Here is a 14,696-nt window from a genome sequence, read left to right as displayed (position 1 = left end):
AGGAATATTGATTACATTTGTGTGGGCATTTAGATTTTTTTGTATGTGTCTACAGTGCTACTTACACATATTATTATCTCATTTGTTCTATTTAAAATGGTTTTTTAGGCAGAATAATTAAATGACAACACATTTTCTATCATAAACTCAATTACTCTCGACCATGTCTTCCTCTGTGGACACCAGGTGGCGCTCTGTTGTACATTATGGAGTTATGTGCCCTTGCACAGTCTACTCAGTTCACCAGAGGATTTTAAAGTAAACAATTCTACATAACTACCATACATCCCCCCCCCCACCTCATCTGTTTGATTGGAAGACATTATTCTTCTTATATTCTGCTCTAAAATCCTCAAAATCTATTTTCCATATCACTGTCACAGCCGTTGATCAGGGAAACGTTGTTGTAGTCCGGCAGCAACAAAAGAATGTAGCTTGTTCTGCTGTCAAGCTCAAACAATACGATACACAGAACATTCTTCACTCTTCAGATTTTCAAAACTATGTAAATGAATAATAGCTGTGTCATCAGAAATATTGGCACATGGCTATGGCAGGATTGATTTAAGTCAGTTTATTGGTGTTATTCATTTGGATTGCAATCAGAAATGATCATCGTTTACCAATTATAATGTGTCTAATAGACCTTCATTGAGCTACATCCATGATGTATTGCAGGCTATTCATGGGTATCAGCTGATTATGTTTTCTTCTTCAGCTGAACAGATGCTATTGATGAAGGCTAAAGTTTGAAGAAAGTCGACCAAGATGGATTTAAGTGTATTACCACCAGCCTGTAGTATCTCTTGTCTGTCCTCCCCCAGCTACAAGCCAGCGTACAAGGAGAAATGAGTGTGTTCTCAGCCTAAGCTTGACCTCAGGGAGACGGCTCGGAGAGCCGTGGTTTTCAATAATGTCAGACAATAAAGCTTAGGCTTGTAACCTGCTGCAATATGCTACAAGTGTAAAGAGCTTAGCTGCTAATAAAGAGAAGAGAAAATACCCTCAGACTCATATTTGGAGATCAAGTGTGTGCCCCAAAAGAACACTTCATAAAGAGAGTAATGAGCTGGGCTACAAGGGAAGGCTGTGGTGTGGCTTTTCACGCTGACCAACCCTGACATGGATCATTTTATGTGCACAATGCGGATGCGAATTATTTTGATTTCCTTTGGGGGTTTTCAGACAAGTGCACATCTGTTTATTTTGAGGTTACCTTTTGGCCCCCTTTATATTTCTTCCACATCCACTGTCAGTAGCCCTCTACTGCAACTATATACCCTCATTTGACATTTTCATAAGTGGCCAAGTTGCCATTGTTCTCCTGTGGGAACTAGAGGACTGTAATGGTTTTTCTGCAGAAGAACACAGGGTCATGGTGCTACGCTTGGAGGAAAAACGTCCACTTGACTGTTTTTCTCCCTGCTATCAGATCAGTATGATGTGGATTGTGGAAACCCTCATTCGGTTTAACCCTGTCGTGAAACATGTGAAAAACAATATTGGCTGATTATCACCCCTGTAGCTTTGAAGAAGCATTGTTTTTCATTCAGTATTTATCTATGAATCTGTCCTTTAGATTCAGTGAATCATTGTTAAATCGGTATTCTGAGAGAGGCGGTGACACAGTGGCTTCCTCCACTTCCTAAAGTCTGTTCTCCTTCATGAATGTGTCCTTTACTGGATCGCATACTCTTACAGCATTTCCACCTACTTTGTTTATGGGTCTTTGATCCACAATATTCCAGTTAAAGTTACACCCATGTACTGCAAGGTGAACCGTTTGTCATTGTTCCCTATGGCAACTCTATACCCGTGGAGCCTTTTCTTGTTCGCCTCAAAAAGTAGTCCCCTTTAGTAGTAGCAGAGCTCCACAAAGATGCAGAACAAAAGGTCATGCACAAAAGCACAATTTGATGCTGTCTTTAATGGTAAATTTTGTTCTCTGGAAATGTTACAGGTTTCTGATTATGGTTTTCAAAGGAAAGACTTGTAATAATCCCAAAAATCTGCCTATTCTGTAAAAATGTTTTAGAAAAAATAAAGAAAAAAAAGTTTACCAAAAAAGTAGAACAGTTCAATTGATTAGGTTTTGTACAACTAATAGAGCTGAAGAACATTTGACATCACCATGCAAAATATAATAACAGCAAAATAACTGCTAGGTTATTTTGTTGTCAAAATAATTACTACAGTAGGTCCTCCTAATTAATTCACATGTAAATATATTAAACAATATATGCAAACATGACATATCATAAACCCACTTGTCATACTTAATGACCGTTCAAAGTACACCTTGAATTCCCCTCCTATCTGGTTTAATTACATAACTGGAGGGGGGGGGGGGGACATTTTGTTCCAAATTCCAAGGTTAGTGATCATAATCATAGGGACAAAGGACTATAATGAGCACAATCACACACTGTAAGCATATTGCTTGAATTTTAAAAGGGAATCAAAGGGTGCCAGGCTGATTCACACAGCAACTTAATTTCTCTTCTGCACAACAACATCCACCTTTCCTTTCACACCAGGGGAATAGAGACCTCAACCAGACCTTTTGTTTGCCACACAACCAAACCAAGCTCTTATATTTTAAGGTTATTTACTTAACTGAAATCACCTTTGTGGCGTTGGCTGTGCCTTGACAGCGCTCACAGCGCTTCTACCAACCTCAAAGCAATCCCTCAAGATTTCCGCAACATACATTGCGCCATGAAAGTATGTAGAGAGTCATGGCTGTGTCGACCTGTCAGTCACAAGTCAGATGCCGCTAATGGTGGAGGTGCTGGAAGTGTTACCAAACACATGAAAGCAAAGGACTCTCAAAGATAGCTTAATGTCAGGCAGAGTGTCAAGAGGAGCAGGTAGTTTTGAATTGAACAAAGCTTCAGACGAGCCAAATAGTGGAGGAGGGGGAGCCAAGACTATTAATGCCGAGTGTTTTATGTCATCCCAGGGCCCCCATAACGAATAATAAGTACATTATGAATTAGTAATGCTTTTTCGGTGTTTCACCTCCACGTCGCTTGTTTGTATCTGAACACCTTTAGTTGTAAATTTGTTTGGGAATGTTTACTGAGGATTGGTGCACCTTGCTTAAAAGGTTAAATCAAATCCGTGTCAAAGATGGGAGAAGCCGAATGGAATTCCCAGGGGAGGGTGAAAAGTAAGGGGGAATTAAGATGCTTGCCGCTCTTGGAGAGAGGAACGTTTTCTTTTTTTTTTATCCCACATAATATCACACTTGTCATTCCACAGATGTCTGCATCCCGGCCTCTCCACATCCACTGTATCAGCCTGCTTTATTTACTTACCCCCAGCATCCAGAGATGATCATCACAACGGCAACACAAGGCGCATGATGCTAAAGTATCCATTAGTAGGCATTGAACTGCAGTTCTAGGCCTTTTGTAGAGGAGTATTCATACAAACAGGCAAATATTCTGTTTTCTCTGAGAGAAAAAAAAAATCTGTAACTACGAACCGTACAATTGTTTGTGTGTGTTTTTCTCCCATTTCTCCTCACAGTACATGAGAACAGACCAGACTGTAAACGCTACAACATATTCAAATCAACGGGATGTCCTAATGAACAAAGTCATGCAGAATAACAACAGAGATGTTGTTTTAAAATGAGGATCTCTGATCAAAGCTTTGGCTTCTTAATCTACCCAATTAATCTATTTATCACCGCAGTCCTAATGAAGATGCAGTAGTCCATATGCCACTGTATCTCCAGCATGCACGTTCCCCCGGCCCCCCCAAAACATGGCTGCAGAAAGTAGGGCAAGTCACCACATGGGTGTTTTGTTTACAATAATTATGTCTCTGTTTGTTTTCAGATATTTCAACAAGCACTTGTGTAAAAGCGCACACATTTTCAGTGTCCGGAATCCCTTTCACTCTCTCTCTCTTACACACACACACACGCACGCACGCACGCACGCACACACAAACACACACACTCTTATTAACTCACTTTCTCATGTTCACACATGTGCACACTCTCTCCCACCCTCTTTCATTCACACACACACACACACACACACACACACGCACAAAAGGAAATGAAAGATGCTGCAAATTAGGAGTGAGGCTGTTAAACTCGGATTTTGAATTTCACAGTTTAATTCAGGAGTGTTTCCTCTTCTTCGCCACTTTGCCACCTCAAAGGGTCCCAAGCCACCCACCATTATTCTGAGGGAGATTGCAGATGATTATTTTTAGCTTTTGCTTTGCATTTTCCTCCTCAGCTCTGTCGAGTCCTTTCTATGTGTTCACAAAAGAGGCTTCACACATTTGAATTAGTTCCAATTGTTCATGTTTTCTCACTATGTGTGGCTCACAAACGTCTCAAACTATCTACAATATAAGCTTGGTGTGTACAAACAACATGGCCGGTTCATTTTTAGTAGACAGTTCCAAATTTGGATTTTTATTTTATTTTTTAATTTTTTTTACAGCATTTGTATATCAGAGGAAATATGCGATGACAGCACATATTTTTTTGTAACATCATTTTATACATGGATGTTTTAACAGTGTACTTTTACATTTCAATGTTGACGCAGCAGTCGAACAAATACACAAGAGAAATTTAAATATACATTGAAAACCATGAGACATCGATACAAGGATAGTATTTCAAAGACAAATTAAAGCTTGATATCTTACATGGCGTAATTAGGCAACGCACATGCAAATATTTTAAAACCACTGAATTACATTTGAATGGCTCAATCATGTGACCTTTACATTTCACTGTCCATAAAGACACAGGTGAGAAGTTTGAGGCAGTAGCATACATTTTCTCATATTTCATATTCTGACAGGTCAAAATGTAAAGCTAGGTATTTGCAGTCATCTCAGCACCAATTTCAGGGTTAGGCCTACTGGGTGCTGTATAGCATCAACCAATACTGCTGTTAGAAAACCATGTAATAAATAGAAAGTTCAAACACACCATGTGGAGACTTACTACACACATACATGTACAACACTGATTTGGTGTGGCTAGTGAGGAGGGGAGGGGATCCAAACGGCAATTAGATGCAGACACATCTTGAGAGGCCTGCTTATAATACAACAGTCTACACAAACTCCTCTTCTCTTGTGATATGCCGGCTTTTGAAAATTAGGTGGATACAAGATACCTTTATTTTATAAAAAATAAAAAATAAAAATTACATAGGCTACTGATACATTTACAGAAGTTCTAGGCCAAGGTGTCCCACGACTTGTTATTTAAGGGTTGAGAATGTACCTATACCAGTTTTTTTGTTGTCAAAAGGATGCAGCCATGCGTTTCCACTTTCCTGGTTGAAATGAAGTATACAAATAATAATAATCAAGCCAATAATGTCACTTTTCTGGTACATTGACTACCAGGCCAAGGCCTATTTAGGCGGAGATTCATTTGGAATGTTTGAAATGCAAGTTCTGCTGAGTTTAATGATTTTCCATGACAGTCAAGGCCAGTAGGTGGGGCAGTGTCACCACGGAATGGCGTTTCTCAGGCGGGCAAAGCTGCCGCCTCAACCGGAGGAAGGGATTCTCGGTCGCAGAATGGCCTGGGGTAGTTATGTTGATCACACTTGATTTGAACATTTTCTCCCAAACAGTTACAGCCCATCTAGTATCGACGAGGGGAAACGCATTGAATCATCAAAAAAAAAATCTTAATTTGATTGAAAGCATTTTATAGATTACATGGGCTCATCCCACAAAGCACGATGATTGCCCTAACCTGTATCTCATCTATAAACCCGATTAGAGCAATAACACCCCAGTTAGTGATGAGGAGGTGAGCAGGTGCACATTGTCAAATCTTTAATTACGGAAGTAAACTTTTTTATTCAATGAGCCAGCCTGAGTCTTTCTTATTTGATATACAGTGATGAGGTGCGGTTGACCTAACCACTCTCCATTCCATCTCGATTTCCACTGGATATTTTACATGTTAATTGTCAAGAATAGGTCTCGGTTTCTTTATTCATTTTTTCTCCTTCTTTCTATCAGTATCGCCTCGGGCTATGCCTCCGGCACACCGCACAGCATCTCTCTTTTCATTTTAGCACCAGAATGAAAATGCAAATGATATGGCAACCCGGGCCCTTGACATAACTCACCATTTCACATGTTCTGCAGTGTTAATATAAAAGACATTTATAATAATAATTTCTTATCGATGATGTTTTATTTCTACAGCTGGATTCTAGTTGTGTCGTTAGTATATGTTACAGTAGCCCATCAGACTACTGTAGCATAGACTGCCTTTATAATAACAATTATATTTATAGAAATTCATTATCATCTTCATGCGTTATCATTTTGATTTTGCTTCAAAAAAGCAGAAAAGCCTAATTGTAATGACAATCGTGTTCATATGTTGGTGATCCGGACAACAAAACGTTTAAATACATGTAAAAAAAAATACATTTTCACTACCTAGTCAATCTGAAACTGTGCAGGTGGAGTAATGTTGGTATCAGAACTCCGTTGATAAGAGAGTGACGTTGGGAGCTGCGGTTTGTAACGTTCAAAACTCCAAACTACCAAAGTGTCTCCCGTGTTTTCATTTTCCCATATAATTGCCCCATGATCTACATCATTTCAAATAAAACACAAGTTTCAAATTCTCTTTAGAAAGAAGATCCCAACTTCTAATTGAAGACTGATTTATAGGACATCTGGACTAGACCTAGGCTACATTGAATCTGACAACGTCTCAGCGGTTGCTTAAATTTCAGAGTTAATTAGAACGATGCATGTTTAATTAAAGCCAATTAGAATATCTAGAATTACCTAATCGAACCCTGTTTCTATAATGACACTGGCTATCATTCGTTCTCCCCTCTCATAAAGCCTTTGAAACAGATAGTCCTTTGATTCACAGCTGGACACATACTATACAAGATGCTTGGCTTATCAAAATTGTCCAATATCTGGAACCTAAGGTTCTGAATTGAAATGGTGATAGGGGCTCTAGTTAAGCATTTAAACGAAACTGTACAGTAGCTTAAGAAGTGTTTGGGAACACCATACTCGATACACACCATACCTTTTTTCATATATATATATAATATTGCTTAAGTGTTATATAAACGTTTAACAGTTAAGTCGAATTCAACAGAATTGGTAGGCTCTCCTATTTTATTTTTTTTATGATTTATGTTTTTACAAATGATGCCAACAGGCCTGTAGTGCCTATTTATCGTTTGTGGTGACAGGCTAATTAAAGGCGATTCTATTTGCTTATAAAAAAACTCGATCAAGCAAATATTATTTTGGCACTATGCTATACGAGTACGATGTTATGAAAATAACAGATCGAGGCTGTGATATATTTGCCCTAAGTCATTAGACCTTCGCGTCTCAAATTGTACAGGGTTGGGAGATTTTTCAGGAAGTTTGCCTGGAAATTGAAATGGACTGATTCTTACAATTGCCAAAAGGAGGCGCTCTTCATCAAATTTCGAGCCAAAGTCGCAGCAGTGCTGCCTGAGGTTACAGATGCTGGGCTGCCAGTCCATACTCAGGCTACTATTCCTTCCTCTCTTTTGTTATCTTATTTTATGTGTTGACTCCGGGTTGTTGTTTTGACTTCTGTGTCGGTACTATATACAATTTAAGTCGCCACATAGGCCTAGAGAGGACATTTTTGCCTCCAAACAGTTTTTTTTATTTGCAGTAGCCTACTCTTTCAGAAGTATTCCAAATAAACAGCAAATGTAAGACCAAAACCAGTGATAAAATAAAAAAAAGGATGCTCTGTATGTTAACCTTTTAATTGCAATTAGGGATCTAGCCTATTCATGGTCAACGACGAGGTAAACATGTTTTTTTCCCTCGTCGCAGCTCATTTTGAAATCAGATTCCATCCGCTGTAACAGTGAGTGGATATTTCAACTTAATGTCTTATCAATGAATGATGTCATTTCTTATACGACGATCAGGGCGTGGAATAGGCTAATATGGCCTACCGAGAACTGGGATTGATTTATTTCACTCTCTGTGATGCGCAGTCATTCAGCATGTCGTTTGGGTTGGTTAATGATGGCAGGCCTACTTCCAATACACTTCCAATACACACACACACACACACACACACACACACACACACACACACACACACACACACACTAAAAGTAGATCATCTAATAGCGTCAATGACATGGCCAAAGGGTAGGTAAACTGTGGACATCTCGAGATATTTTTATAGGCCTCGGCCTAACATATATAGGTTGCATCAAAACGTGGGCTACGGCCACATGCTAATTGTAATTCTGTCCCCATGGTTAAAACACTTTCTAACGGCTACACACAGTATTTCAAGTTGATTTGTGCTCGAACATGAGCTCACGCAGGGCCCTATTATCATGCAACTCCTACCCACTATCAGATCACATCTAGCGGCAAGTTTATTGGCAGAATTGTCATGGGATAAAACCGATCTCAATTGGAAGAGTCGTGTAGGCTATTCAAACTGGCATCCTCAAATGTGCCTGTCATTTTGACAAATTTTAACAATATCAAACCTTCGGTCACTTTATCAAAACTTACAGCCTATCACCTACGTGAGAGTTGATTTAGCTTCCAAAAGTAGACTAGATTGTCTTTGGATGCTAGATCATGCCTTGTTTAAAACAGGCCAATATTAGGCTATCGTATCGTTTCCTTTCACTGGCTTCTGTTCCTTCTCGTTGTTCGCCTGCCATAACAACGTTATAGCCACACGCTGATTTACCGATCGGAGATGAAAATAGGAAATCCGTGTATATTGAAGCTTTGTGTGTGCTGTGGTATGATGTTGGAAGGACAGCTGGGCAATGGCCATCTGACTGACTTTGCCTTGACATCTGGGGAACCCACTGGTGTGTGGCACGCGAATCGGTTGATGTCGCTATTTAAATGCAAATTTGTGGGGGGATCATTGAAGCCTCACCCCGTAAATTCACACAAAAGGAACACTTCACACACAATAAGGAGGAGGCTCGTTTCTTCGGGAGGTCTTGGCAACACCAAGCAAATCTTATTCAAACCCACACACCTTCTGCATGACTAACTTTGCTTTTGTCCAGCGTCCACCATTAGCACACTTCTCCAAATGAGATCTAACATGATCGACGTTACAACTAAATCCACACATGGCCTTGACGTTAGGAGTAGCCCAGTGGATGTTGAATTCCAAACTAAATTATAATTAGCAAAACTAAATAAACATGATTGTTAATATTGTTATTATTATTGTTATTAATATTGTTATTATTGTTATTACTAAACACATATATACTATTATTAATAATGATAACAATAATGTTGTTGTATTTAATATTTGTATTATTATTATTATTATTATTATTATTATTATTATTATTCGCCTAGCCTATTATTTGCCTATTATAATCACTAGATGATCATGATCACGATTTGTGTTTGGGGTTGGTGTCAGTAGTTTATATTGCATACAATCCGTATAGCATCAATGACATGACTTGTTGAAGTTGTGCTGCTGATTTTCTTCTGTAAGCGCAGCTCAAAATAGCGACATGTGAGCAGTTATGTCAAACTAAGGCAGGATCATCAATTAAAATATGCACTTATATGTCCTTCAGTGTCCCGTTTTTTGATTTAAGTACCTTGATTAATTTAGTTCTGACGGAAGCAGTTAGAGGAGTCAAAGCAAAAGTTGGTTAAAGAGCGCATTTTCCACGCTTTGGATCCCGGACCAGATGATGGTAGAAAATGAGGTGAAATAGATTCAGGCTCAGCGCCTGTTGTGAAGAGCAGCTGATTCCCCTATTTCTGGCCAGATGGCTTCTGAACACAGATTTGCATTCATTTTCGCCTAATATCTTCCAAAATAGAGGGGCAGCTGCATTTGTTGTCAAATAAGGTTTAAAACTCATTTTTAGGATAGGATCGTTACCTACGTGATGGGGATGTCGAACTTTCCTACCCCCTCTCCAGTCAACAGTATCAGCTTTAACAGGATTTGTCCTAAAACCCCTAATTTGGTAATCAGATTGAGATCGCTTTGGTGTGTAATCTGCATTTAAAAATACAGCACATTGCTTCAAGCAATATGCATTATACGACAGAATTCAACCACGAGACAAATAGGCTACAGACAAGCAACTTAATTTCACCAAGATTCACGGAACATAGGCTAGAGAAAATAACGTTTAGTTTAACCTAGACCAATGTTATAACATTTCACTTGCAACTTTGTAAACACGCTATGGATAACATTGTTCCACGACACATAATTGTATCCAATAGCATATATTAATTTACAAATTATTTGCATATGAACCAATTAAATTGATACTTCGAGAATATCAAGGCGTCGACATAATAAATTGTAAATAGTTCATAAAATAGTTGGATACAATTAAGTAATGTTATCCAAATAATGTCATAAAATACAGTTTTATTATACTTACGTATTTAATTAGACGACCAGGAAATGTAATGGATTTTGAGACGATGCAAGAGCAACAGCTTTGATAATTCACTTATCTTTGGCTATAGTCATTAACCCCCAACATCAGGAAATAGATTGCTGTGTAAAACACATCTCTCTTCCTCTCCACGTTCCCCATCCCACCCCTTAGTGCACAGGGCTGGGGGTCCCTTGATAACCCAAATCGGACTTCGATTTTCGCCGATTAATTAAAATATTAACATACAGAGCCTGCCAATTGGCAAAAAAATACATTGTTGCCTTAAAGACAAACAAAAATAGATATTACAATTATATTGTTGTCATTAAGGCTCTTTTTTTCACCATAAGACTACTCTGTTCTTCACAAGAGGAGAGGTTGGACACTAAGCATCCCACGAGTGCCCTCAGATGAAATGCATCTATTAAATTAGATCACCTATAATATTGAGCATTAATGTTGCCGACAACCTGTGCACTGCATTAGCGTACACATGGCAATAAAGGAAGGATGTTTTAGGCATGACAGGGATATGAAGTATGGTACAGGGAATCGATATGAGTCCTACCATGCAAATTGTACTCGGCTTACGCATTTCAATACATCACGATGAACACACATAACTGTCTGGAAACACTGACCACATTTCAGATGTATATTTCATAACATACAACAACATAAGATTGAAATCAAAGCAGTATCCTAACTCTTGACTCTAATTCCGATATTTAGTAGGCTAAATCCTAAGAAAAAGAACATGCCAATTGAGTGCCTTATATATATAAAAAAAAAGCCAGAAGTCCATACTCCACGCTCTTAGAAGCTTCTCCAATTTGTTTTGCCGACATTTAGCAAATTAAGTGTTCAGAACACACGTACCTGCTTAAAGTACTAAGTGACAATTCAGCTCCCTTCCCTACACTATTTTGGCAAAAGGACGTATTGGCTGGACTTTGTCCTTAAGGACTTCATGTTAGTGAATAATAACTTCACAGGATGTGCATTTGAGGGGAAAAATCTCTCCACATTGGAGGAAAAAGTGGAGAGCCGTGCTCTCAGGTTGCTGTATAGCTGTAGTCTCAGAATGAAGCTACGCCATGGACGGGGCTGTCACCAATCCATATATGGGCATAGGCACGCCCACTGCGCGTCATCTTCTGACAGCGTGGATCCCGTGGGTTTAGAGTTTTGGCTCCCGGGAAAGGTTTCATTCCTAGGGGATAGAGGGCTGAGTTTTGTATGCTTCCATCCATTCTGCAAGACGCTAAAGGCCCCTCATCAACCTCTCCTGTGTCCGGGAACACCTCCATGGTAATCATTTTTTCGTTTATTTGTCTTTTGGAGTCGGAGCGCCTTGCCAGAAGTGGTCGATTCAGCAGTGTCCTGAAGCTTTTTTGATGCTGTTGTAGGATGACTCCAGCTTGAGAGCATCGCCAAAAAACAAAAAAAGTTTCTACAAACGCATTTTATTAAAACTTGAATAAAACAGAAGCAACAACCATAACCTGCTATTTGAACGACTTCTTCAACGACAGGATCACGTTCCAACAAGCTGCTGAGATATTGTATCCCTCTCTGTAAATTGTTCATGTCGTGCCAACACAGGACGGACTCAAGAAGGAGACAACACTTGTGAACTTGGTTTTCTTTCTACAAATTAAGAACAAACTCTTACTCGTTTCTGTCAACCGCCAGGAGAAAATCACTGCAGCACAACAACCTCCATATCTTTAACTCTTTTGGCTGGAGCGGGTTTGTACGCAATCTGCTTTAATGTTTGGAATTCAGGAAAATATACCAAGAGGGGGGACGACTATGAAAGAGGAACCGCTGGGCAGTGGGATGAATTCGGTCCGGTCGTGGATGCACTCAGCTGGGGTAGTGGATGCTAACACAGCCGCCCAAAGGTACGTTTGCCAAATCATCCGATTTTTAATGCATTTCTCAGATCGACCCTAAATCCCCACAATGCCATGTATCAATTACAATCTCCCTGTGCACCTCTTCAGCTCTTTTCCCTCCGTTCATTACATCATATTACTGTTAAAGTGACAAATCAAGAAATCTCCAGTCTCTAAAACGTGCTCCACCATCTCCAATATTTTCAGCGGCTCCATATATCTCAAGTGTATCTCCCTATTTAACCGACATGCTCTCTTGTTCTCTCCCCGCAGCGGCGTGGGTTTGGCTCGGGCACATTATGAGAAGCAACCGCCGTCCAACCTCAGAAAATCCAATTTTTTCCACTTCGTCCTGGCTCTGTATGACAGGCAAGGGCAACCCGTGGAGATCGAAAGGACAGCTTATGTGGACTTTGTGGAGAAGGATAAAGTAAGCGGTTTTTTGGAATATCGTCCCATTTGCCACAATTTATTGTCACATATTGTTCATCATTTGGTGCTAAAAGCTGTAAAAGCTTTAGGTCGCGGAGACACGTGCACATAGTTTTTATGCGATTTCAAGATGATTTTGAATGTAACACAATTCGTTTATTGAGAAGATAGTTTCTAGATATTGAGTCCCTAGATACTTCTGTAGTTAGTAAAGATAGAGAGACATACAGACACACATACAGACTGACTGATATCACACATATGGCATTTCATAAATTCAATCTTATTTATTTACCAAGAGAAGAAGAAATTAACAAAATACACCAACAATATATGTCACACTCATACAATACGATGTTGGTTATTTTCAGGAACCAAACAATGAAAAAACTAACAATGGGATACATTACAAACTACAGTTGTTATACAGCAATGGTAAGTGAAATCTAACTTTACTGATATTGAAAAAAAAATGGCTAAATGGATTATGTACAAATAAGGACGCATGGATATCAATTCCCTCTCACCACTTTGTAGTTATTATTCTGATATTGCATTTCACAAGTTGAAAATTACCTCGAGTATATCGGTGTCACCACTTTCTATAAATTGTCCATGCTTAACCCAAGTTCAACCAAGTACTGGTATAAAAAAGGAACTTTTCTCTCTCTCTCTTTCGATAGGTGGTAATCATATGACACAATTTTAACCGTATAATAATAATGTTTTGCTAAAAAAAAAAAGAAGACATTTTTAACATGTTATATTGTATCATCATGTGTAAGACTGAGTACATATTTCACACAGAGAGAGATAATGTGTCGTTAATCTGAATGATGTGTAATGAATGATCTGCATTATAGTAAAATATACTATACCTTTCCGCAGGCGTCAGAACAGAACAGGATCTTTTCGTACGATTAATTGATTCCATGACAAAACAGGTAAGATATTATTCTATTCTCCAATTCTGTATGGTGCTGGATACACAACATGCGCATGATTCTGGGAACACGCGGGTTTTGTCTATATTGTATCTATATTATGACTGAATTTAGGCCTAGGCCTATATGTGTTAGCCTATACATATTGTCATTATTCATACATTACATACACCAACACGCTTTCGGTGATTAGGCTACATTGATAGGCTACATACATTATCATTTTAATTCAACCTTACGAATCAGGTCTACCGATGAACAATAATTATGCAATACTTCTGCATTTATAAATATCCTAGTCGGCGAATGAAAATAACCTATAGTGGCCTCTCTTTAATTCGAGTTATACGCCCCAGGGGTCTCCCGAATCCGTCCATTTCTTCTTAATTTTTTTATTTAATTTGTAGCCTATTCAAAAACGTTTAATGTAGTCTTTTTCATTGTCCAGTTAATAGAGTCGAGATTATAATTGCCCTGAGACATTGTAGCCTAGATACCTCGAGGTCTCATAGAAATGGTTGACTGATATTACCGTTAGCCACTTGCCCAAACAGAAAATAAAACAAAAAGCTTTGTTCAGCCATATGCATTGGCTTTGACTCGTTTTTGAGCGAAATAGCTCTGTGATTATGTGGTATTTATTAGAGGCAATTAAAGCCTAATATCTGTTTGCTATTTGCATGTAGCCTACTGTCTACTACTTTATAGTTCTTGAAATTAATATCATTTCATGTGGCGCAAAGAGTAGACTTTCAGAAACTATCAATTCAATAAAAGAGCCCTTTCTAAGAGGAGAGGGCCACTTGAGCTGACAATGTGTTGTGTTTCCTCTGTATATATGAGCTAAATGCTTTCGGAAATCATTCTCGGCTATAGGGCCATAGTGTAAAGTATAGCCTCCACCAGCCAAGTTCCCATAATATATGACAGCTTTGAGTGTCGGGGTTTGTATAGCATTGTCATGGACG

At 38.9% G+C, this 14,696-nt stretch overlaps 1 protein-coding gene across 3 annotated transcripts in view; it reads left to right on the top strand.

Moving 5' to 3' along the window:
- Positions 1-12,173: 12,173 nt before the first annotated feature.
- ebf3a (EBF transcription factor 3a) overlaps positions 12,174-14,696 on the top strand; it is a 94,659-nt gene continuing 92,136 nt past the window's right edge. For all 3 annotated transcript variants that reach the window (XM_083687365.1, XM_083687366.1, XM_083687364.1), the window contains exons 1-4: positions 12,174-12,358; positions 12,626-12,782; positions 13,156-13,219; positions 13,673-13,728. In XM_083687365.1, the coding sequence (XP_083543491.1) occupies positions 12,225-12,358; positions 12,626-12,782; positions 13,156-13,219; positions 13,673-13,728 (411 nt within the window). In that variant the 5' untranslated portion in view covers positions 12,174-12,224. The remainder of the gene's footprint in view (positions 12,359-12,625; positions 12,783-13,155; positions 13,220-13,672; positions 13,729-14,696) is intronic.

The sequence above is a fragment of the Argentina silus genome (genome assembly GCF_951799395.1).
Source record: "Argentina silus genome assembly, chromosome: 16".
Taxonomy (NCBI): Eukaryota; Metazoa; Chordata; class Actinopteri; order Argentiniformes; family Argentinidae; genus Argentina; species Argentina silus.
The sequence above is the reverse complement of the archived record's forward strand: the minus strand, read 5'-3'. Positions and strand labels throughout refer to the sequence as shown.